Below are 25,479 nucleotides of genomic sequence, written 5' to 3'. Positions count from 1 at the left end.
CCGGGCTCTGTACTGTATATAATGTATATGGTGTATTAGGTGTCCCGGGCTCTGTACTGTATATAATGTATATGGTGTATTAGGTGTCCCGGCTCTGTACTGTATATAATGTATATGGTGTATTAGGTGTCCCGGCTCTGTACTGTATATAATGTATATGGTGTATTAGGTGTCCCGGGCTCTGTACTGTATATAATGTATATGGTGTATTAGGTGTCCCGGCTCTGTACTGTATATAATGTATATGGTGTATTAGGTGTCCCGGCTCTGTACTGTATATAATGTATATGGTGTATTAGGTGTCCGGCTCTGTACTGTATATAATGTATATGGTGTATTAGGTGTCCCGGGCTCTGTACTGTATATAATGTATATGGTGTATTAGGTGTCCCGGGCTCTGTACTGTATATAATGTATATGGTGTATTAGGTGTCCGGGCTCTGTACTGTATATAATGTATATGGTGTATTAGGTGTCCCGGGCTCTGTACTGTATATAATGTATATGGTGTATTAGGTGTCCCGGGATCTGTACTGTATATAATGTATATGGTGTATTAGGTGTCCCGGGCTCTGTACTGTATATAATGTATATGGTGTATTAGGTGTCCCGGGCTCTGTACTGTATATAATGTATATGGTGTATTAGGTGTCCCGGGCTCTGTACTGTATATAATGTATATGGTGTATTAGGTGTCCGGGCTCTGTACTGTATATAATGTATATGGTGTATTAGGTGTCCGGGCTCTGTACTGTATATAATGTATATGGTGTGGCTATTTAGGTGTCCCGGGCTCTGTACTGTATATAATGTATATGGTGTATTAGGTGTCCGGGCTCTGTACTGTATATAATGTATATGTGTATTAGGTGTCCGGGCTCTGTACTGTATATAATGTATATGGTGTATTAGGTGTCCCGGGCTCTGTACTGTATATAATGTATATGGTGTATTAGGTGTCCCGGGCTCTGTACTGTATATAATGTATATGGTGTATTAGGTGTCCGGGCTCTGTACTGTATATAATGTATATGGTGTATTAGGTGTCCGGGCTCTGTACTGTATATAATGTATATGGTGTATTAGGTGTCCGGCTCTGTACTGTATATAATGTATATGGTGTATTAGGTGTCCCGGCTCTGTACTGTATATAATGTATATGGTGTATTAGGTGTCCCGGCTCTGTACTGTATATAATGTATATGGTGTATTAGGTGTCCCGGCTCTGTACTGTATATAATGTATATGGTGTATTAGGTGTCCCGGCTCTGTACTGTATATAATGTATATGGTGTATTAGGTGTCCCGGCTCTATACTGTATATAATGTATATGGTGTATTAGGTGTCCCGGCTCTGTACTGTATATAATGTATATGGTGTATTAGGTGTCCCGGCTCTGTACTGTATATAATGTATATGGTGTATTAGGTGTCCCGGCTCTGTACTGTATATAATGTATATGGTGTATTAGGTGTCCGGCTCTGTACTGTATATAATGTATATGGTGTATTAGGTGTCCCGGCTCTGTACTGTATATAATGTATATGGTGTATTAGGTGTCCGGGCTCTGTACTGTATATAATGTATATGGTGTATTAGGTGTCCCGGCTCTGTACTGTATATAATGTATATGGTGTATTAGGTGTCCGGGCTCTGTACTGTATATAATGTATATGGTATATTAGGTGTCCAGGCTCTGTACTGTATATAATGTATGTGGTGTATAGGTGTCCAGGCTCTGTACTGTATAATGGTAGGTGTCCCGGCTCTGTACTGTATATAATGTATGTATAGTATATATGGGGTGACTCTATCATAGTTTGTGTCCCGTGGGCAGCACATTCCCAGTACAGCAGCCGGCGCCTGACACAATGTATCAGTTACTGCAGCTCTCTAATCCGTTACATTGTACGTCAGTCTGAGCTCTGACATGTTACATTGTATCCCGGGCGGCTGCACACTGTCACAGCTCAGCTGCGGGGGAGGGACGCTGGGGGTGACAGTCTGCGCCTGGACCAATGGGCGGCTGACATCGGAGGCCAATAGGATTGTGGATGCAGGTGGAGGCTGACATCGGAGGCCAATCGGATTGTGGATGCAGGTGGAGGCTGGCAGCGGAGCAGCCATTGGTGCAGCGCTTTATTATGACCCTGCAGATGTCCTCGTCTCCTGCAGCCACAATCGCCAGGAGACTCTAGGATGGCTTTATCCACTATTCAGAAGGTGGTGATGTTCTCCGGCCTGGTGCTGTGCGTGTCCCTGCTCCTGCCCAAAACCTTCCAGAACAGGGGGAAGCCGTCCCTGCAGCAGCCGGAGGGTAAGCGTCAGCTCTGCATGCTCTGAAGGGAGGGACATGGAGGTCACCCCTCAACAATCCTAGGGGCTGCTGGTAGGGGAACTGTCTCAGATAAGGGGGGTCTGCCTTTAATTTAACCCTTCAGTGCTGCAGTATGTAACCGATATAATCTGCTGCCCTCACCCTGCACCTGAATACCTTAAGAAGGTGGTACCCCCCTCCCTTCCCACAACACCTATCATGGGGGCATTGCCAGGGGGCGGGGCTGTGACAACCTCTCAGAGAGGTGCGAGTTGTGGAGAGGAGAGGTTGTGTGCAGCTGAGCTCCCACTAGGGAGGGGTCCCGGCTGCAGACCCAGGAGGAGGTAAGGGGAGATGGGCTGATGCCTCCAGGCGGGCCCCGGGTCTGGAGCTGGGCCTACATCATGACTAGTGTTGAGCGAACTTGTGTTTTAAAGAGGACCTTTCACTCGTATACAAACTAAAAACTAACTCTATCTGTGGGCAGAGCGGCGCCCAGGGGTCCCCCTGCACTTACTAGTATGTCTTGGCGCCGCTCCGCTCGCCCGGTATAGGCTCCGGTGTCTCAGCTCCGTCTGTTGTATTGGACTGATTTTTTGTAGGAGGCGTGTCCCTAGCTGCAGCACTGGCCAATCGCAGCGCACAGCTCATAGCCAGGGACACACCTCCTACAAAAAATCAGTCCAGTACAACAGACGGAGCTGAGACACCGGAGCCTATACCGGGCGAACGGAGCGGCGCCCAGGCATACTAGTTAGTGCAGGGGGACCCCTGGGCGCCGCTCTGCCCACAGGTATAGTTAGTTTTTAGTTTGTATACGAGTGAAAGGTCCTCTTTAAGTTCAGCGTCTAAAGTTTGGGTTTGGGTTATCGAAGAATCGCGTTATGGATTCCGCTACCACGGACCATAACTTGCAAGGTAAGGGCTCATTCACACGACCGTGGTTGGGATTCACATGTTTCACCGTACACTGCTGTGCTGCACCGGAGCTCCGCCCCGTCTTCATTATAGTCAAAGGGGACGGAGCGGCGGTCCGGCGGCACGGCGAAATAGCAGAAGGACGGATCCGACAGGGTGAACAGCCTGTTGGATCCGTCCTGCCGCAAGTGTGGTCAGGGCCGTCTTTAATATTGATTGGACCCTGGGCAAAAATTTACTTGGGCCCCCTGGATCCCGCCTTCCCACACCTTAGCAGGTAAGCACGCCCTCCACCACAACACACACAAAAAATCCACACAGTATACAGGCCCCCACACAGTATACAGACCCCCACACAGTATACAGCCCACCACAGTATACAGGCCCCCACACAGTATACAGACCCCCACACAGTATACAGGCCCCCACACAGTATACAGACCCCCACACAGTATACAGGCCCCCACACAGTATACAGCCCACCACAGTATACAGGCCCCCCACAGCATACAGCCCCACACAGTATACAGCCCACCACACAGTATACAGTCCCACACAGTATACAGCCCACCACACAGTATACAGTCCCACACAATATACAGCACCCCACTATACAGTAGTTTACAGTATATTAACATAACAGCCCCTGTCACCTTTTTCTGATGTAATCTTCACACAAAAAAGCTCCACAGTAACTTCTGCAACACTCCTGGTAGGACCTGTGATGACCTCATAGCCATGTGACCAGTAATTGCTAGGTTACTGGTCACATGGTGATGATGTCATTAAGGTCCTAGATCACAACATTAAAGTACACAGACAGCTTGACACCCGGGGCAGTAGCTAGCAGGGCTCAAGAGGCAGCTGACCCTTTTGCCCCTTGGTAAAGACGGCCCTGAATGTGGTATAACCTGGGTATCTCCTGTATCTAATTATATATGTACAGCTGGTATAACCTGGGTATCTCCTGTATCTAATTATATATGTACAGCTGGTATAACCTGGGCATCTCCTGTATATAATTATATATGTACAGCTGGTATAACCCGGGCATCGCCTGTATATAATTATCTATGTACAGCTGGTATAACCCGGGCATCTCCTGTATATAATTATATATGTACAGCTGGTATAACCCGGGCATCTCCTGTATATAATTATATATGTACAGCTGGTATAACCCGGGTATCTTCTGTATATAATTATATATGTACAGCTGGTATAACCCGGGTATCTCCTGTATATAATTATCTATGTACAGCTGGTATAACCCGGGCATCTCCTGTATATAATTATATATGTACAGCTGGTATAACCCGGGCATCTCCTGTATATAATTATATATGTACAGCTGGTATAACCCGGGTATCTTCTGTATATAATTATATATGTACAGCTGGTATAACCCGGGCATCTCCTGTATATAATTATATATGTACAGCTGGTATACCCTGGGCATCTCCTGTATATAATTATATATGTACAGCTGGTATAATCTGGGCATCTCCTGTATATAATTATATATGTACAGCTGGTATAACCTGGGCATCTCCTGTATATAATATATATGTACAGCTGGTATAACCTGGGTATCTCCTGTATATAATTATATATGTACAGCTGGTATAACCTGGGCATCTCCTGTATATAATTATATATGTACAGCTGGTATAACCTGGGCATCTCCTGTATATAATTATATATGTACAGCTGGTATAACCTGGGCATCTCCTGTATATAATTATATATGTACAGCTGGTATACCCTGGGCATCTCCTGTATATAATTATATATGTACAGCTGGTATAACCTGGGTATCTCCTGTATATAATTATATATGTACAGCTGGTATACCCTGGGCATCTCCTGTATATAATTATATATGTACAGCTGGTATAACCTGGGCATCTTCTGTATATAATTATATATGTACAGCTGGTATAACCTGGGCATCTCCTGTATATAATTATATATGTACAGCCGGTATAACCTGGGCATCTCCTGTATATAATTATATATGTACAGCTGGTATAACCCGGGCATCTCCTGTATATAATTATATATGTACAGCTGGTATACCCTGGGCATCTCCTGTATATAATTATATATGTACAGCTGGTATAATCTGGGCATCTCCTGTATATAATTATATATGTACAGCTGGTATAACCTGGGTATCTCCTGTATATAATTATATATGTACAGCTGGTATACCCTGGGCATCTCCTGTATATAATTATATATGTACAGCTGGTATAACCTGGGCATCTTCTGTATATAATTATATATGTACAGCTGGTATAACCTGGGCATCTTCTGTATATAATTATATATGTACAGCTGGTATAACCTGGGCATCTCCTGTATATAATTATATATGTACAGCCGGTATAACCTGGGCATCTCCTGTATATAATTATATATGTACAGCTGGTATAACCTGGGCATCTCCTGTATATAATTATATATGTACAGCCGGTATAACCTGGGCATCTCCTGTATATAAATACATATGTACAGCTGGTATAACCTGGGCATCTCCTGTATATAATATATATGTACAGCTGGTATACCCTGGGCATCTCCTGTATATAATTATATATGTACAGCTGGTATAACCTGGGCATCTCCTGTATATAATTATATATGTACAGCTGGTATAACCTGGGCATCTCCTGTATATAATTATATATGTACGGCTGGTATAACCTGGGCATCTCCTGTATATAATTATATATGTACGGCTGGTATAACCTGGGCATCTCCTGTATATAATTATATATGTACAGCTGGTATAACCTGGGCATCTCCTGTATATAATTATATATGTACAGCTGGTATAACCTGGGCATCTCCTGTATATAATTATATATGTACAGCTGGTATGACCTGGGCATCTCCTGTATATAATTATATATGTACAGCTGGTATAACCTGGGCATCTCCTGTATATAATTATATATGTACAGCTGGTATACCCTGGGCATCTCCTGTATATAATTATATATGTACAGCTGGTATAACCTGGGCATCTCCTGTATATAATTATATATGTACAGCTGGTATACCCTGGGCATCTCCTGTATATAATTATATATGTACAGCTGGTATAACCTGGGCATCTGCTGTATATAATTATATATGTACAGCTGGTATAACCTGGGCATCTTATAACGTGAATAATTTAGGATTATTTATTTTTAGGAAATAGCGGCCGTTTTCCGTCTGCTGTTCCTCATGGTAAACCAGTGGACTTTAGGGGGGGAGGTTTTCCCCGCTCTCACTTATCTGAAGCTGTGTCGAAGGCGAAAGCTGGTGGAGGAGGAAGTAACAGCCGGCAGAGTCTCGTGGGGCAGATAATACCCATCTATGGGTTCGGGATATTACTGTATATACTCTATATACTTTTCAAGGTAAGGTCCAGACTCAGAGAGAAGGTTGAAAAATTAAATGTTCTGCAGATCTGGGTGTGATAATCTGCAGGATATAACACTATGTATCTGTCAGGAGGTAGAAGGGACAGAGCGATGTTCTGCAGATCTGTAGAGAGGTCAGGGGTGTAATAACCTGCAGGATATCACACTGTATCTGTCAGGAGGTGAAGGGTGCGATGTTCTGCAGATGATGCTATTCTCTGGTATTTGCAGCTCTCCTCTAAGGGCAGACCGGTGAAGCCTGAGCCCCGCAGCGCCCCCATCGCCAACGGGAACCTGAAGAGGAAGATCAGTGAGTGGATTATATGCTCCTGCAGAGGGGTGGGGCCGCACACAGGGTTGTCACAGCTCCGCCCCCTTTATGTAGTAACTCCATCTATGAAACTGATGGTTTGGCTCAGTAGATCCGCCATCGGGCCGGGCTGTAACCCGGGCAAATAAATCCTCCTGTACAGGGCCGGTTTAAGGCAAAGTGTGGCCCTGGGCAAAATTTTATGTGGGGCCCCAAAAGAAATATTGCACAAACAACACATTATAGGCCTCATGCACATGGCCGTTGTTTGGGTCCGCATCCGTTGCTCCATTCTGTGGCTCCGCAAAAAAAAAAATAACATGTCCTATTCTTGTCCGTTTTGCGGACAAGAATAGGCATTTCTACAATGGGCCGCCCGTTCCGCAAATTGCAGAAGGCACACGAGCGGCTTCCGTTTTTTGTGGATGCGCAATTTGCAGACCGCAGAAAAAACTGAACAGTCGTGTGCATGAGGCCTTACACACAGCCTGCACTGATTGCGGATTACACGTGGTTTTTCCTCGTGCAGAGAAACTGCAGTGTAATACAGAACCAGCAAGGATATCAGATGGGCCGGCGTCCTTCTCCCGGGACACCTGGGCAGCCGGTGATGTCACTGTATATCACAAGTGAAAGGAGATGAGCTGCAGTACAAAGCATCGCTGCTGTCTAATGGACGGTGCTGGGCTTAGTTAACGTTAAAGGGACTCTGTCACCACTTTCTAACCCCCACTTTTAAAACTATAGTTCTGTCCATGGAGCCCCTGTGATTACAATGGTGTTGTTATATGCGAAATCCGCAGGCTCGTTTTGATAAAAAAAACTTTTATCTAACCTGTCACTCATGAGGATAAGGTGCCCAAGGCGTTTCTCCTGGTCTGAACATGCCGCCGCCGCCGCCGTTGGTGCCCAGCTCCTCCTCTGATCCTTTTAGCGCCGCCTGAATGTGAAGAAATACGCCTCCGGCTCTCCCTCAGTCCCCCCTCCTTCTTTTCTAAGATCCCGCGCGTGCAGCAGTGTTCGCGTTATCGGGAGGTTGAGCGAAGTGCGCATGCGCACTTCGCTCAATGAGGCTGAATCGAAAAGTCCGCACGGGCGCATCAGGCACAGGCCTGTGCGCACGCGCGAAATTTTAGAAAAGGAGGGGGGACTGAGGGAGAGCCGGAGGCGTATTTCTTCACATTCAGGCGGCGCTGAAAGGATCAGAGGAGGAGCTGGGCACCAACAGCGGCGGCGGGCGGCATGTTCAGACCAGGAGAAACGCCCTGGGCACCTTATCCTCATGAGTGACAGGTTAGATAAAAGTTTTTTTTATCAAAACGAGCCTGCGGATTTCGCATATAACAACACCATTGTAATCACAGGGGCTCCATGGACAGAACTATAGTTTTAAAAGTGGGGGTTAGAAAGTGGTGACAGAGTCCCTTTAAAGAGAGCGCAGTGCTCGCCGGAGCTCCGGTCAGCGCCGTGGCCTCTTCAAACAGCTGATCAGCGGGGGTGTCGGGAGTCGGGTGCCCACTGATCTGATGACCGATCCCGAGGACAGACGTCCAGATCACATTCCCAGGTTATAAACCTGTTCACTGAAAAAAACTAGAAGCCGGTGGAAAGACAAACAAATATATAGTGTAAGTCTCCTTTAAAAACACTTTCTACGTGTCATAGTGGCCACATACCCGTCACATCCAGGGACGTCTCCTGTCATGTAGACCTTCTCTTTCCTCTTCTCCTGCGTCTGACCCAGACCGCCATGACTAATTCTTTCAGCCGCATCTCGTCTCTACAGTTTGTTACACAGACACGTAGATTTCTCAATTTTTCCATCAACCTCCCCGTCCTGGTGTCCCCACAGTGTCATCCTGCTGCCACCCCCAATACTGTGCCCGCTGTGCCCCCAATGCCCCAGGTACTGTACTGCTGAAAAATAGTGACCCCAGGAGACATAATTGGGGTAATTTATCAAACTGGTGTAAAGTAGAACTGGATTTCCAAAAGAGCCATCAAATATGAAAGGTGGAATCTGATTGGCTGCTCTGGGCGACTAAGCCAGTTCTGCTTTACACCAGTTTCATAAATTACCCCAAATGTCCCTATAGTGTCCACAGCAGCTATAATGTCCCCTAGAGACCCCCAGTAATAATACCACCCTATATTGTGCTCCAGGCAATAATCCCTGTATAGTGTCCCCAGAAATAGTAGAATGGCCCCTACAGTGCCTCCCCAATAGCAAGGCCTCCACGCTGCCCCCACATAGTAATTTGCCCCCATGCTGCAATTTCCCCCCGATGTACTGTCTCCTCACATGTCCTCCTGTGTGTCCCCCCCCATGTCCCCTAAAGTTTGGCACATAAAACAAAAAAAAACTAAAAAGCTAAATACTCACCTATGTCTAGGCGCTCACACTTCACTGCACAGCCGCGCGCGATGATGTCATCATGCACGCCTGCACTGGGATTTTACTACTGCATAGGCCTCAGGCCTAAAGCCTATGGTGGGGATCGGCGGCGGGGCAGGGAACTATGCGCTCCCATGCCCCGCCGCAGTATGTGGGCGTTCGGGTCGGCGTTAGGCCCCCCCAGCGGTGCTTGGCCCGGGGCTGCCGACCCGAATGTCATCCGCCACTGACTGGTGATGGGGGCCCCTTTTGTGATGGGGGCCCAGGGCAATTGCCCAATTTCCCCCTCCCCCCTAACGCCAGCCCTGCCCCTGTAATAAGCGGGTGAGGAGCTGCCCCCCCATTACTGGTATATACTGTGATCTGTTATCTGCTCCTTTAACCCCGCGTGTCCTGGGCTGTGCTGTATAATGGACGGCTGGGGATTTGCGCTTATTCTTTTCTCTGCCCGTTAGAGAACTGATCCATTCATACAATATTCCGCCGCCTGTTGCTGCGCCCACCGCGGTTCATCGCTTAGACTGCGCCATTTTCTAGCGCCTCTCTCTATTTCCAGCTGACTATGAGCTCGGCCAGCTGCAGGATAAACTGCGCGAGACCGAGGAGGCCATGGAGAAAATCATCTCACGCCTGGGGCCCCACAATGAGAGGTAAGGGCCCAATGTGCTGACATGATCCGGAGTGTATCGCCCTCTGTCCTCAGTTCTACCATCTTTGGTGGCATCTCCTGTGGGCTTGTATTGTGTCCTGTGATGGGATAAGGTTATAATGGGGGGGGGGGGGGGGTGATGACATCATAGGTTCTCCCATCTTTGGTGGCATCTCCTGTGGGTTTATATTGTGTCCTGTGATGGGATAAGGTTATAATGGGGGGGGGGGGGGGGGGGCTGATGACGTCATAGGTTCTCCCATCTTTGGTGGCATCTCCTGTGGGTTTATATTGTCTCCTGTGATGGGACGAGGATATAGCGGGGTGGGGGGTCGTTGATGATGCCATCGGTTCAGCCATCTTTGGCGACATCTCCGTGGGTTGTGCCGAGGTTTAAGATGGGACAGGACTATAAATGGGGGCACTGATGACATCATCGGTTCTGATGAGATGTGACTTTGTAATTGGCAGAGAAGGTAACGTCAGTGACGGCGAGGAGCAGGAGCTGCTGCAGAGGCTGAAGGAGATCACTCGGGTGATGAAGGAGGGAAAGGTCCTGGACGGCGTCACCCCAGAGCAGGAGGCCGAGGAGGCTCCCTACACGGAGGGATGGGAAGGTGCGGGGGTTGGGCATGTCACCCATCATCTCTACTGATCTTGAGTTGCATCATGTCTTATTATACCCCAGTCACATCCAGAGCTGCAACGACAATTTTAACCTTTGCATCGGGTGATATTCTCCAATCACACACAGACCTGTAATTGTGCTGCTACATCACACTCTGTGCTCCAGTCACAACCAAAGCTGCATCAGTACACAGCACTGCATGACTGCACGAGACGCAACTTTATAACTGTCACATCGGATTACGGTGCAGGTCGCTCAGGGGGTGCCCTTTGAAGACCCTGAACCAGCAGGGGGTGTCAGGAGGGTCCATAGCCTGGCTGCTGACAGGAAGCTCACAGAATAGTTACTGCAGCTCTGGGTGTGACTGGAGTATAACATGATGTTACTCAGGATCAGTAGAAGCAGCTGCGTCGTTACAATGTATCAGTGTGACTTTGCTGTTTTTCACAGGTTACCCAGAAGAGACGTATCCGATCTACGACCCGTCTGAGGGCAGGAGGAGACCCAAGACCATCCTGGTGGACCGCTCGCTGCTGAGCCAGCCCTCCGCGGAGGAGATCGCCGAGCAGCTGGAGTTCATGGACGATTATAATCGTTTCTGCACAGAACACGCAGCGGAGGATGGGAGTAATCCTCCTACGACGCACAACCTATGTGACGACGCCCAGCGCAGCCCCATCCTCGCCCCAGACGATGAGATCTGCTCCGAGGAGCCGAGCGACGATGAGGACCCTGCGGTTATAGCGGAGAATGCCGGCTTCAGCTCAGAGGCGGCCAGCGAGGAGGACTCCGAGGCTTCTGTGACAGATTCGGCTGTGAGCGGAGATTTACTGGAAACCGTCAGTAATTCAGTCGGGGATGAGTTACAGTCTCTGCGCAAACGGAGCAAAAAGTCCCCAGACTGCTAAATGTCCCCAAATCTGGTGACTGACGGAGGGACCCGTGAGAGCTCCGGTGATGTCACTGCCCCATGTCAGCCATGACATCGCAGTGCATGTACTGCAAAAGTAATCACACCCCCACATCACTATGGCCCGGATCTACTCATGTGACGCCCCTAGAATCTGGGGAACTTGGGTGTCTCCAGTTGTTTCCGAGCGTGGATTAACAGGAAAGGGGCGTGGCCTCAGATGGGAACCTGTGCGCCAAATGACACGACCCATACAGGTATAGAGCAAGAGGAAAATGTCTGCACCGAGTGTATCATGAAGGTGGAGGTCCAGAGCGCCAGCTACACGGTCCATCAGTGTGGCCCCATAGAAGAGAACAGGATGGGCCCCGCCGCTCACTGAGAGCTCTGCCAAATGTACTGTGTATTATTAACTGTGCACCTTACTGGATGTGTCTGCATAGAAGCCAGTGCTGTGTGTTAGGACGCAGAGCTCCAAATCCACTGCACTAGAGAACACAGAAGTCTGCTGCCTGCAGCCACCACTAGGGGGAGCTCCTCACTACATACAGATCATACAGCCACCACTAGGGGGAGCTCCTCACATGCATACAGATCATACAGCCACCACTAGTGGGAGCTCCTCACTACATACAGATTATACAGCCACCACTAGGGGGAGCTCCTCACATACATACAGATTAGACAGCCACTACTAGGGGGAGCTCCTCACTACATACAGATTATACAGCCACCACTAGGGGGAGCTCCTCACATACATACAGATTATACAGTCACCACTAGGGGGAGCTCCTCACTACATACAGATTATACAGTCACCACTAGGGGGAGCTCCTCACATACAGATTACACAGCCACCACTAGGGGGAGCTCCTCACATACATACAGATTACACAGCCACCACTAGAGGGAGCTCCTCACTACATACAGCTTATACAGTCACCACTAGGGGGAGCTCCTCACTACATACAGCTTATACAGCCACCACTAGGGGGAGCTCCTCACTACATACAGCTTATACAGCCACCACTAGGGGGAGCTCCTCACTACATACAGATTATACAGCCACCACTAGGGGGAGCTCCTCACTACATACAGATTATACAGCCACCACTAGGGGGAGCTTCTCACTACATACAGCTTATACAGCCACCACTAGGGGGAGCTCCTCACATACATACAGATTAGACAGCCACCACTAGGGGGAGCTCCTCACATACATACAGATCATACAGCCACCACTAGGGGGAGCTCCTCACATACATACAGATCATACAGCCACCACTAGGGGGAGCTCCTCACATACATACAGATCATACAGCCACCACTCGGGGGAGCTCCTCACATACATACAGATCATACAGCCACCACTAGGGGGAGCTCCTCACATACATACAGATCATACAGCCACCACTAGGGGGAGCTCCTCACATACATACAGATCATACAGCCACCACTAGGGGGAGCTCCTCGCATACATACAGATTATGCAGCCACCACTAGAGGGAGCTCCTCACTACATACAGATTATGCAGCCACCACTAGGGGGAGCTCCTCACATACATACAGATTATGCAGCCACCACTAGGGGGAGCTCCTCACATACATACAGATTATGCAGCCACCACTAGGGGGAGCTCCTCACATACATACAGATTAGACAGCCACCACTAGGGGGAGCTCCTCACTACATACAGATTATACAGCTACTACTAGGGGGAGCTCCTCACTACATACAGATTAGACAGCCACCACTAGGGGGAGCTCCTCACTACATACAGATCATACAGCCACCACTAGGGGGAGCTCCTCACATACATACAGATTATGCAGCCACCACTAGGGGGAGCTCCTCACATACATACAGATTAGACAGCCACCACTAGGGGGAGCTCCTCACTACATACAGATCATACAGCCACCACTAGGGGGAGCTCCTCACATACATACAGATTATGCAGCCACCACTAGGGGGAGCTCCTCGCATACATACAGATTAGACAGCCACCACTAGAGGGAGCTCCTCACTACATACAGATTATGCAGCCACCACTAGGGGGAGCTCCTCACATACATACAGATTATGCAGCCACCACTAGGGGGAGCTCCTCGCATACATACAGATTAGACAGCCACCACTAGGGGGAGCTCCTCACATACATACAGATTATGCAGCCACCACTAGGGGGAGCTCCTCACATACATACAGATTATGCAGCCACCACTAGGGGGAGCTCCTCGCATACATACAGATTAGACAGCCACCACTAGGGGGAGCTCCTCACATACATACAGATTATGCAGCCACCACTAGGGGGAGCTCCTCGCATACATACAGATTAGACAGCCACCACTAGGGGGAGCTCCTCACATACATACAGATAAGACAGCCACCACTAGGGGGAGCTCCTCACATACATACAGATTAGACAGCCACCACTAGGGGGAGCTCCTCGCATACATACAGATTAGACAGCCACCACTAGGGGGAGCTCCTCGCATACATACAGATTAAACAGCCACCACTAGGGGGAGCTCCTCGCATACATACAGATTAGAGACAGCCACCGCTAGGAGGAGCTCCTCACATACATACAGATGAGACAGCCACCGCTAGGAGGAGCTCCTCACATACATACAGATGAGAGACAGCCACCACTAGGGGGAGCTCCTCGCATACATACAGATGAGAGACAGCCACCACTAGGGGAAGCTCCTTGCATACATACAGATGAGAGACAGCCACCACTAGAGGGAGCTCCTCGCATACATACAGATAAGAGACAGCCACCACTAGGGGGAGCTCCTCGCATACATACAGATGAGAGACAGCCACCACTAGGGGGAGCTCCTCGCATACATACAGATTAGACAGCCACCACTAGGGGGAGCTCCTCGCATACATACAGATTAGAGACAGCCACCACTAGGGGGAGTTCCTCGCATACATACAGATGAGAGACAGCCACCACTAGGGGGAGCTCCTCAGATACATACAGATTAGACAGCCACCACTAGGGGGAGCTCCTCAGATACATACAGATTAGACAGCCACCACTAGGGGGAGCTCCTCACATACATACAGATTAGACAGCCACCACTAGGGGGAGCTCCTCAGATACATACAGATTAGACAGCCACCACTAGGGGGAGCTCATCACATACATACAGATTAGACAGCCACCACTAGGGGGAGCTCCTCGCATACATACAGATGAGAGACAGCCACCACTAGGGGGAGCTCCTCGCATACATACAGATTAGAGACAGCCACCACTAGGGGGAGTTCCTCGCATACATACAGATGAGAGACAGCCACCACTAGGGGGAGCTCCTCAGATACATACAGATTAGACAGCCACCACTAGGGGGAGCTCCTCACATACATACAGATTAGACAGCCACCACTAGGGGGAGCTCCTCACATACATACAGATTAGACAGCCACCACTAGGGGGAGCTCCTCACATACATACAGATTAGACAGCCACCACTAGGGGGAGCTCCTCACATACATACAGATTAGACAGCCACCACTAGGGGGAGCTCCTCACATACATTCAGATTAGAGAAAGCCACCACTAGGGGGAGCTCCTCACATACATACAGATTAGACAGCCACCACTAGGGGGAGCTCCTCACATACATACAGATTAGACAGCCACCACTAGGGGGAGCTCACCATCACTGACACCACAGGCACTGGTTATTATTCCGACCGTGCCCGCCACATGAGGGTAATGTCTGGTCTTTCCGCCGCACAGACGCTGAATAAGGCTGAGTTCACACGAGCGTGACAGATTTGGTCCGGATGCGTTCAGGGTGCATTCAGTTAAACTCGCACCATTTTGCAAGCAAGTTCAGTCAGTTTTGGCTGCAATTGCGTTTAGTTGTTCAGTTTTTTCCGCGCGGGTGCAATGCGTTTTGATGCGTTTTTCACGCGCGTGATAAAAAACTGAAGGTTTACAAACAACATCTCCTAGCAACCATCAGTGAAAAACGCATTGCATCCGCACTTGCTTGCAGATGCAATGCGTTATTAACGCAGCCCCATTCACTTCTATGGAGCCAGGGCTGCGTGAAAAAATATAGAACATGCTGCGATTTTAAAGCATTGCAGAAGTGATGCATGAAAAAAAATGCTCATGTGCACAGCCCCATTGAAATGAATGGGTCAGGATTCAGTGCAGGTGCAATGCGTTCACCTACTGCATTGCACCCGCGCGGAAATCTCGCCCGTGTGAACGCAGCCTAAATCACCAGACGGATAGTAACAGGTGCTGACAGAGTTTGCAGCCTGTAATCATAGACTCATAGTTTGCACAGTAGCTGTATACACTAAACGGGAGGGGATTTGTATTGCCACTATTTGCACAGTTGTATTTTTCATTTTAGATGCATTGAAGAAATGGAATAAATGGTTGTAAACATAAACTCATCAGGACAATAAACTGCAAGAAGAGCGAGAGGCGCCGTGGCGGTGTCATACGGTGGTAGACTGCCACCCTGCACAAGGAATGAACAGACTTCAGGACCCCTGCTTGCTGTCAGCAGATAGCCTTGTTTCTATTCAGCATGGAGTTGAGAACTGTATGTAAATGTACCCAGTGAATGAAACCTTCCAGCAGTACGTCTACAATGTATCACAATTAGAGGTGGAGCGAAGTTTCGAAAAATTTAATTCAGGAAATTTGCTTAATTCCAAATTAATTCTTCTCAAAGCGCATGAAATCTCAAAGCGATATCCCGGCCTGCAGAGAGCCTGAATCTCGGTGTTCCTGACTGTGCAGTGCAGTAACATGCAGAGCTAGTCTTTATTGGTAGTGAAACGGTTACTGTGCATCAGTATGCCAGACAGGTCACATACAGTATAATTATGTGCGCATTGTCGTGCAGGCCACCAACAGTCCTAGCTAACCCCTAGCTAAACCAAAATTAAAGCACACAGCAGCCTTCAGTAAAAGAAAAAAAACCACTGTGCGCCTGCAGAAGCTATGTCCCAGTATGTCCCAGTATGTCCCAGTGACACAAAGGCAGTGCCAATAAAGAAGTGGAGAAAACAAAGGTTCTTTTAATCCATGTTGTGGCAGTGTGAACACATGCTTCTGAATCACGTCCGTTAGCTGTAGAATGACTGTGTGTTACTATTAGGCCTCATGCACACGACCACATGCAAAAAACGGATCTGCAAAAAATATGGAAGACATCCGTGTGCATTCTGTATTTTGTGGAACGGAACAGCAGACCCCTAATAGAACAGTCCTGTCCTTGTCCGTAATGCGGACTATAATAGGACATACGGAAACTGAATGGGTTTTTTTTTGCGGACCCATTGAAATGAAATGAAACGGACTCGGAATGAAAATACTTTCATGTGCATGAGGCCTTAGGCTCAGTTCACACTTCACGTATTTGGCTCACCATACAGTAACTGCTGGAATTACCTGACCAAGTAACTGAAGTGTGAGGTATAAAGAAGCGTCAGGTATAAAGAACCGCGCAGTGCCCCGGGATTCTACTATAGCGTAAAAGAGCCGATTTCACATAGATGTCTACACAACCCGTTCTGTTACGCGCTGAGACAAGTAGAGCCCCCGACAGAGTGGAGACGGTGTCAGCAGTAGGTTTGTGTCGACGTCACTCATTATTTTGCCCTTCCTCTGATCCGTCAGAAGAACAACCCCCCAAAAAAAACACAGTGACCCAGTTACAGAAAGACGGGTTTGCAACAGCCGTGGCAGAAACAGCACAAGATGGTGGCAGTAGGAGAAGATGGCAGCAGAGGCATCAGGAGGGTGGCCAGAAGTAACGGGCCATTTTTCCCAATGTTTTGGTGTGGCACCATGGATGATCTCGTCTGATGCATCAGGCATTGGTGGAAATCCTGGCTGATCCACGCCTGATTCATCTTCACAAAGGTCAGTCTCTCCACATTTTGGGTGGACAGGCGAGGTCACCTTGGGGTAACTATGCCCCTCACCTCAGTAAACACCCGCTCTGATGCCACACTACTGGCGGGGCAGGAAAGCTTGTCCAGGGCAAACCCGACCAGTTGCGGCCACCAATTCAGTTTAGCTGCCCAGTAGTCCAGCAGATCTTGGATGTGGGGTGACAGGGTGCAGTCCAAGCAGGGTCGTTGCTAGGTTAAAACATTCGGGGCCTGGGCCCCTGATGTCTTGTCCCAGGCCCCGAATGTCCTGCCTGCCAGATAGATACAACTGTAAGTCTTCAGGGAGGCAATACAATTGGGTCTAATGCACTGGAAGAGCTGAAGGACCTGTGGTGACATCACAGGTCATATGACCAGTAAAGCAGGCAGTGGTTGAGGACCTGCAATGATGTCACAATCATGTGACCAGTGCAGGAGAGGGCAGCAGTGAAGAGGAGAAGAAGCTGAGGTGATGTCTGTACATGAGGAGAGGTAAGTGAAAGGAGAGGCAGAGCAATGCTGGGAGTTGTGGTTATTTAACTGGGACTGTATGTTAGGGCCGAAGGGGGTGATGTTATTTACATGAGGCTGCATGTTGGGGGTAGGGCAGGGTGATGTTCTTTACATGGGACTGTACGTTGAAGGCAACTGGGGGAGGGAGAGATGTTATTTACATAAAAATAAATGTTGAGGGGGTGATGTTTACATGGGACTGTATATTGAAGGGAGGGAAGTGATGTTTTTTACATGGGACTGTATTTTGGAGGGGGCAGGGGAGATGGTGTAATGTTATTTAAATGGGACTGTATGGTGGAGGGAGGAATATAATTACAGGGGACACTGCAGGGGGCATTATAAATACTGGGGGCACTTCAAGGTGAGCATTATAACAGTAGGGGGCAGTATAAATACTGGGGGCACTGTAGGGGGTATTATAAATCCAGGGGACATTAGGTGTTCTTATTACTACTGAGGGGTCTGCAGAGAGCTTTATTACCACTGGGGGAACAATAGGGGGCCTTACTTCTACTGGGGTCTCTGTGTGGATATTATTAATACTGGGGGCTCTTCTACTAATGAAGGAATTCTTGGGGAGCGTTATCACTGTAGGGGCACTGTAGGGGGCAGTATTAATAATGAGGGCATTCTAAAAGGGAATTACTATTGGTAGGACTATGAGGAGCACTATGGGGAGAACTATTATTTCTTCGGGATAGTATTTGGTGGTATTGGGGAGCACAGCGAGCAGCAGGATAACACTGTGGGGGCTACAGGTTGGGGGATGATGATAGAAATGTGAGGAAGCTAAGATGTCCGTGTGTCACACTGTGTAGAGACGAGGCGGCTGAGAGAAGTTTTCCAGACCAAATGGAGAAGATGATGACAGAGAAGATCTACATCGGAGGAGACATCACCTGGAGGCCCCCCACCCCCTCCAACAGCCATGGCAGTGGAACATAAGAGGGCCCCCCCGTCAGACTTTTGTGAGGATGTGCGATTGCGCACATAGGCAGCGACCAACTGATTACATAGGATGTCTCGATAGTAGTTGAGTTTGTCCTCCCTTCTCAGTGGGTGTAAATGAGGCCCCCATTTTGGTGCAGTAGTGAGGGTCTAACATGGTGGAGAGCCAGTGGTCATCCTTCTGAATAGTGATAATACGACTGTCACTACACAAGCAATTAGCATGCATCTGGATATTTGCATAAGGAACTTGGAGGGACTCGTTGCCTCCATCTCCACTGCATACTGTCACGGCGGGTCGGGGTCATCTGCCTGGTCTTCCTAATCGCCCTCCAGCTCCTCTCCTGTCACTTGTGCAGATAAACCACCCATTTCTGTATACATTGCTTGTGCGTGAATGTCCTCTTCTAGTTCAGCCCCGACAGGGCTCATGTGGCCATGAAATGTAGTCGCCACGTCTCCTGTCCCCTGGCCAGACAGATTTAACAGCTTCTGTTCCAGGACATTAAGTAGTGGAATGACATTGTTCATCTCGTAGTCCTGGCGACTGATAAATAAAGTGGCCTCCTCAAATGGCCTGAGCAAACGGCAGGTGTCACACATGAGCTGCCACTGGCTAACGTTGAAGTTACACAGGGGAGTGCTCCTGTCCACCCGTATCATCAAGAAATCGTTTATGACCTTCCTCTGCTCAAATAGCCAGTCCAACATATGGAGGGTGGAGTTCCAATGGGTAGAAATGTCGCATATCAGGCGATGTTGGGGAACACCATTCTGCCTTTGCAGCTCAAGGAGGGCATGCTTTGCAGTGTAAGTGTGACTGAAATGCATGCACAGTTTCCTGACCATTTTCAGGATGTCTTGCAGTTGGGTGGAAGACTTCAGGAACCTCTTTACAATCAGATTTAAGACGTGCTCCATGCAGGGCGCATGGGTCAGCCCTCCTTGACGCAGCGCCGACACGATGTCCTTCCTGTTCTAGGTGACCATGGTTACGATCTTCAGTTGGTGAGGAGAAAGCCAGGATTCAATTTCTTTGTTGATGGCGGCGGAGCAGTTCCTCCCAGGTGTGACTCTGTTTGCCCAGGAAAACCAGGTGCAGAACAGTGCGACACCGCCGTGCCCTGCACATGTGGTATGCTGGAGGAGCACTCTGGATTGTGCCTGCAGTGGAGGCTGAGGAGAAGGTGGACGATGAGGAGGCAGAGGTGGACATTAGTACTGGACTCACTGCTTGAGAACGCGGAGGCTGAAGTGCCGTCACCTGGCCAAGAGACTGGTGTGCCCGGTCCTGAACCACATTTACCCAGTGGGCCATAAAGGACAGATATTGTTCTTGACTGTGGTTACAGCTCCACAACACCAACAGGCTCAAGGACTGGCCCACCTTCTCCCGTGACAGGGGTCAGAAGATCTAAGAGACTGGCTGCACGTGATGTGATCTGACAGCCTCTTTGGTTTCACTTGTTTCTGTGTTGTTGCTGGTGATGATCACACCTTTTGTCTCAGGTGTAGCTTAAGTGGTCATTCCAACTCCTCTATTTAGTCTGGTCTCACTCATCATGGTATGCGGTTGATAGCTTCTTTCTGGTTGTGGAAGTGCTGGTGTTTGGTTCTCCACTGAGTTCCTGCTCGTCCACGTACTTCTGAGCTAAGTGTCTTTTCCTATTTCTAGCTTGTTGTATTCCCCTATCCTTAGGTATTAGGCCTGAGGGAGTCTCCTGTTCTTTCAACAGGTCATCTTTTGTCCTGACACTTTTTCCAGGGCCTTTTTAGGGTCAGTATCACGATCGGCGTAACTGTCACATACGTGACACGGAGGGAGGAAAAGAGGGAGGCCCTGCCCTAGTGAGAGGGAAGGTGGTGACCCCTGACTCACCTTGCGGCTGGCGCCTGGCTGCCCTGTCGTCCCTAGACGGGTTCCTCACCCGTACGCCGATCACGTGCCTAAAACCCTGGCTTTCCCTAGGATGAGCCCTAGATAGTGAACAGGGCGGTGGGAACACTAGTCCGCACCACTAGCTCTAAAGGAAAACACCAAGGGGAGGACAGACAATACAAACTAAACATATAATCCCAGGTGGGCAACAACAGGAGACAACAAAAGCCCAACAGGGATCCGGAGGGTAGCACTCTGGAACAACAACCAGATTCTCAGCTCCAGTGGGTCAGCATAGAAGTCCAGGCAGGAAGCTCTATAACTGGCAACAAGAGAAGTGTGAGAGGAGAATATAAGGAGGTTGGGAGTGGCAGACAAGAAACAGCTGAGGAGGAGAAGCTACGGATCCCTGAGTGAGACAAAAAGGATAGCAAGGCAAACACAGAAAACAAACACTAAGAAACACCGTGATCTTTAGACATAGAGCGCGCAGCCACCCGCTGCGACTTCCTGACCCCGGGTATAACGGAGTCAGACGTGGCTCTTGACACCCTCGTGACAGTACCCCCCCTTTCACGAGGGGCCTCCGGACACTCGGGACCAGGTCTCTCCGGATGAGAGACATGGAAAGCCTGAATCAACCTGTTGGCGTTTACCTCTGACGCTGGAACCCACATTCTTTCCTCGGGACCGTAACCCCTCCAATGCACCAGATACTGAAGAGAGCGGCAGACCCGACGAGAATCAACAATTCTGGATATTTGAAACTCCAGATTACCATCCACAATAACAGGAGGAGGTGGCAGCGGTGATGGTTCTAGAGGTGGAACATACTTCTTGAGCAACGACTTATGGAAGACGTTATGGATCTTAAAAGTCTGAGGTAGCTCCAGGCGAAAAGCCACAGGGTTAATGACGGCTACAATTTTATAAGGACCAATGAACCTAGGACCCAGTTTCCAAGAGGGAACCTTCAACTTAATATTCCTAGTAGACAACCACACATAGTCATTCACTCCTAGGTCCGGACCTGGCGACCGTTTCTTATCGGCCATGCATTTGTATTTACCACTCATATTTTTCAAGTTAGCTTGCACCTTCTGCCATACCGATGAAAGAGATGAAGAAAACCGTTCCTCTTCGGGAACCCCAGAAGACCCCCCCTCTTTGAAAGTACAAAATTGGGGATGAAAACCGTATGCACCAAGAAATGGTGGCTTGCCAGTGGATTCCTGACGGCGATTATTTATGGCAAACTCGGCTAACGGTAAATATGATGACCACACCTCTTGGTTTTCAGACGCAAAACACCTTAAATATGTTTCTAGGTTTTGGTTGGTTCGCTCAGTCTGTCCATTCGACTGAGGAGGGAAAGCTGAGGAAAAGGACAAGTGTACCCCCAAACGGGAACAAAAAGCTTTCCAAAACTTAGAAATAAACTGGGTTCCCCGATCCGAAACCACATCGGAAGGGACCCCGTGAAGCTTCACGATTTCACTGATAAACACCTGAGCAAGAGTCTTAGCATTAGGAAGTGCGGGTAGCGCAATAAAGTGTACCATTTTGCTAAACCTGTCTACTACTACCAAGATAACTGTTTTACCCGCAGACAAAGGTAAGTCAGTGATGAAATCCATTGATAGATGTGTCCATGGTCTATTGGGGATGAAAAGTGGCAATAAAGACCCTGCTGGACGTGTATGAGAGACTTTCGCGCGTGCACAAGTAGAACAAGTAGACACGAAATCTATTACATCCTGACGCAACCTTGGCCACCAAAAACGACGAGACAATAGCTCCAAGGTTGCTTTACTACCCGGGTGCCCAGCAAGTGCCGAATTATGATGTTCCTTCAATAACTCAAGACGCAGGTTTAACGGTACAAACAATTTCTCTGAGGGGCAAGAGGCCGGGGCGTCCCCCTGGGCCTCTAACACCTTTCCCTCTAGAACAGAGTGTACAGCAGAGACAACCACTCCTCTTTGTAAAATAGGTACCGGATCACTAACATTACCCCCTCCAGGGAAACTACGAGACAATGCGTCTGCCTTGGTATTTTTTGCCCCAGGACGATAGGTGATTACAAAGTTAAATCTGGTAAAGAATAGCGACCACCTAGCTTGTCTAGGGGTGAGACGCTTAGCCGATTCTAGGTACAGAAGGTTTTTGTGATCCGTAATCACCGGGACGGGGTGGATTGCTCCCTCTAAGAAGTGACGCCACTCCTCAAACGCCAGTTTAATCGCCAACAGTTCCCTATTTCCAATATCATAGTTCTTTTCTGCTGCAGATAATTTTTTGGAAAAGAAAGCACCAGGACGCCATTTGCCAGGAGACGGACCCTGAGACAATACAGCCCCCACTCCCACCTCTGACGCATCTACTTCAACAATAAAAGGCTGGGAGACATCAGGTTGGACTAGTACAGGTGCCGAGGTAAATCTCTCTTTTAGAGAGGAAAATGCAATTTTAGCGGCGTCAGACCATTTAGAAAAATCAGTCCCCTTCCTAGTCATGTCAGTAAGGGGTTTAACGATCACTGAATAATTTTTAATAAACTTTCTGTAGAAATTTGCGAAACCCAAAAACCGTTGTAGAGCTTTAAGGTTCTCAGGAAGATCCCAATCTAAAATTGCCTGGACCTTCCTAGGATCCATACGGAAACCTGAAGCAGATAATAGATATCCCAGGAACTGTATTTCCTGAACGGCGAAGACACATTTTTCAATTTTCGCATATAATTTATTCGTCCGTAGGACCTGCAGTACTTGCCTGACATGTACTTCATGTGTTTTCAGATCAGCCGAATAAATTAAGATATCATCTAGGTATATGACTACAAACCTGCCGATGAGATGACTAAAAATATCGTTAACGAAATGTTGGAAGACAGCAGGGGCATTGGTCAGACCGAAAGGCATGACTAAATTTTCGTAATGCCCCTCAGGGGTGTTAAAAGCTGTCTTCCACTCATCCCCTTCCTTGATACGAATCAGATTGTAGGCCCCCCTAAGATCGAGTTTGGAGAACCACCTAGCACCCGCAATCTGATTAAACAGGTCAGGAATGAGAGGAAGAGGGTATGGGTCTCGGATGGTTATCCGATTTAGCTCACGGAAATCTAGGCAAGGACGCAGGCCCCCATCTTTCTTTTTAACAAAGAAAAACCCTGCAGCCACGGGTGAAGAAGAGGGTCTGATGTGTCCCTTGGCCAGACTCTCGGAGATATAATCTTTCATGGCTTGTCTCTCGGGACCCGAAAGATTATACAACCTGGACTTGGGTAATTTTGCACCGGGAATCAGGTTAACCGGGCAATCATAAGGACGGTGAGGTGGTAGCTTCTGACAACCCTTTTCAGAAAAAACGTCCTCAAAGTCCGAAATAAATGTAGGTAGGGAAGCTATGGAGGCGACTAAGCAATTGCTATTTAAGCAATTCTCTCTGCAATGCTCACTCCACTCCAATATCTCCCTGGCCTGCCAATCCACCACTGGATTGTGCGCTACCAACCAGGGAAGACCCAATACCACAGGAGAGGGAAGGCCCTCCAGAACGTAACATGAAAGACGCTCCTTATGGTGGTCCCCTACCCGAAGATGTAAGTTATGGACAACGTGAGTGAGGTTTCTCTGAGACAGAGGAGCAGAATCAATATAGGTCTCTGCAGCGTACAGAGAGACAAACCCATAGTGCGGGCAAAATGGGCATCTATCAAATTTACCCCTGCACCACTGTCTAGAAAAAAAGAAATAGACTCCGTCTTAACACCAAAAACAATAACCGCTGGCAACACAAATTGAGATGTTCGTATGGAGGAAACGTATACCCCCCAGCTGACATCCTCCACACAGCCTGGGGTTAGTAGTTTTCCGACGGTCTTTTGGTTTTTGGGAAAGGAGGGACAGACATTAATGAAATGACACTTCCCCCCACAGAAAAAACAAGCCCCCCACCTACGGCGAACCTCAGGAGGACGGACCTGACGAGAAGTTCCTCCTAGCTGCATAGGCTCATCCAAGTCCGTACAGACTAACTGCTGCTTGGGAGAGGCTACCGATTGCTCAGGAATTTTCGATCTCTCCCTAAGACGTCTATCTATTCTGATAGAGAGGGACATAACAGCATAAAGGGAAAGGGGGGTCTCATACAGCGCCAGCGCATCCTTAACCCTTTCAGATAACCCAGAGCAGAACTGACTCCTGAGAGCCGGGTCGTTCCACTGAGTATCCGTAGCCCACCTACGGAACTCTGAGCAATATTCCTCTGCTGGCCGATCTCCCTGTAGGAGTCTCCGTAACTTCGACTCAGCCAGGGCGACACGGTCAGGGTCATCATATATGAGACCCAAAGCCCCAAAAAATCCCTCCACTGACCGGAGAGCCTGGGAACCAGGGGGTAACGAGAACGCCCAGGATTGCGGGTCCCCCTGAAGCAGGGAAATAACAATCCCCACCCGCTGTTCTTCATTACCTGAGGAGTAAGGGCGCAGCTTAAAATATAATTTGCAGGCCTCACGGAACAACACAAATTTGTCCCTTCCCCCAGAGAATCTGTCAGGAAGAACAACCTTGGGTTCTGTAACAACCTGGTTACCCATAGCAACCGCTGGGCTTGCGGTCTGCTGCATTTGCTGCTGCTGTTGGAGGACAGACACCTTCAA

General features: G+C 48.6%; 1 protein-coding gene across 1 annotated transcript; it reads left to right on the top strand.

Moving 5' to 3' along the window:
* The first annotated feature begins 2,149 nt into the window (after positions 1-2,149).
* Positions 2,150-12,161, top strand: RIC3 (RIC3 acetylcholine receptor chaperone). The gene is made up of 6 exons (XM_044270721.1): positions 2,150-2,318; positions 6,441-6,649; positions 6,884-6,962; positions 9,914-10,007; positions 10,478-10,623; positions 11,085-12,161. The coding sequence occupies exons 1-6, from the start codon at positions 2,201-2,203 to the stop codon at positions 11,540-11,542; spliced, it is 1,104 nt and encodes a 367-aa protein (XP_044126656.1). The 5' UTR covers positions 2,150-2,200; the 3' UTR covers positions 11,543-12,161.
* The last annotated feature ends 13,318 nt before the right edge of the window (positions 12,162-25,479 follow it).

Source organism: Bufo gargarizans, chromosome 10 (genome assembly GCF_014858855.1).
Source record: "Bufo gargarizans isolate SCDJY-AF-19 chromosome 10, ASM1485885v1, whole genome shotgun sequence".
NCBI lineage: Eukaryota > Metazoa > Chordata > Amphibia > Anura > Bufonidae > Bufo > Bufo gargarizans.
Note: the sequence above shows the minus strand (reverse complement) of the source record. Positions and strands in the feature narration are given on the sequence as shown.

What these genes read in the sequence shown, in the direction of transcription:
- RIC3 (XM_044270721.1), top strand. Translation starts at nt 2,201, where the DNA reads ATGGCTTTATCCACTATTCAGAAGGTGGTGATGTTCTCCGGCCTGGTG. An exon ending in GTCCCTGCAGCAGCCGGAGG is followed by an intron (nt 2,319 to 6,440) that starts GTAAGCGTCAGC and finishes ATTTATTTTTAG; the next exon opens with GAAATAGCGGCCGTTTTCCG. An exon ending in TACTCTATATACTTTTCAAG is followed by an intron (nt 6,650 to 6,883) that starts GTAAGGTCCAGA and finishes TGGTATTTGCAG; the next exon opens with CTCTCCTCTAAGGGCAGACC.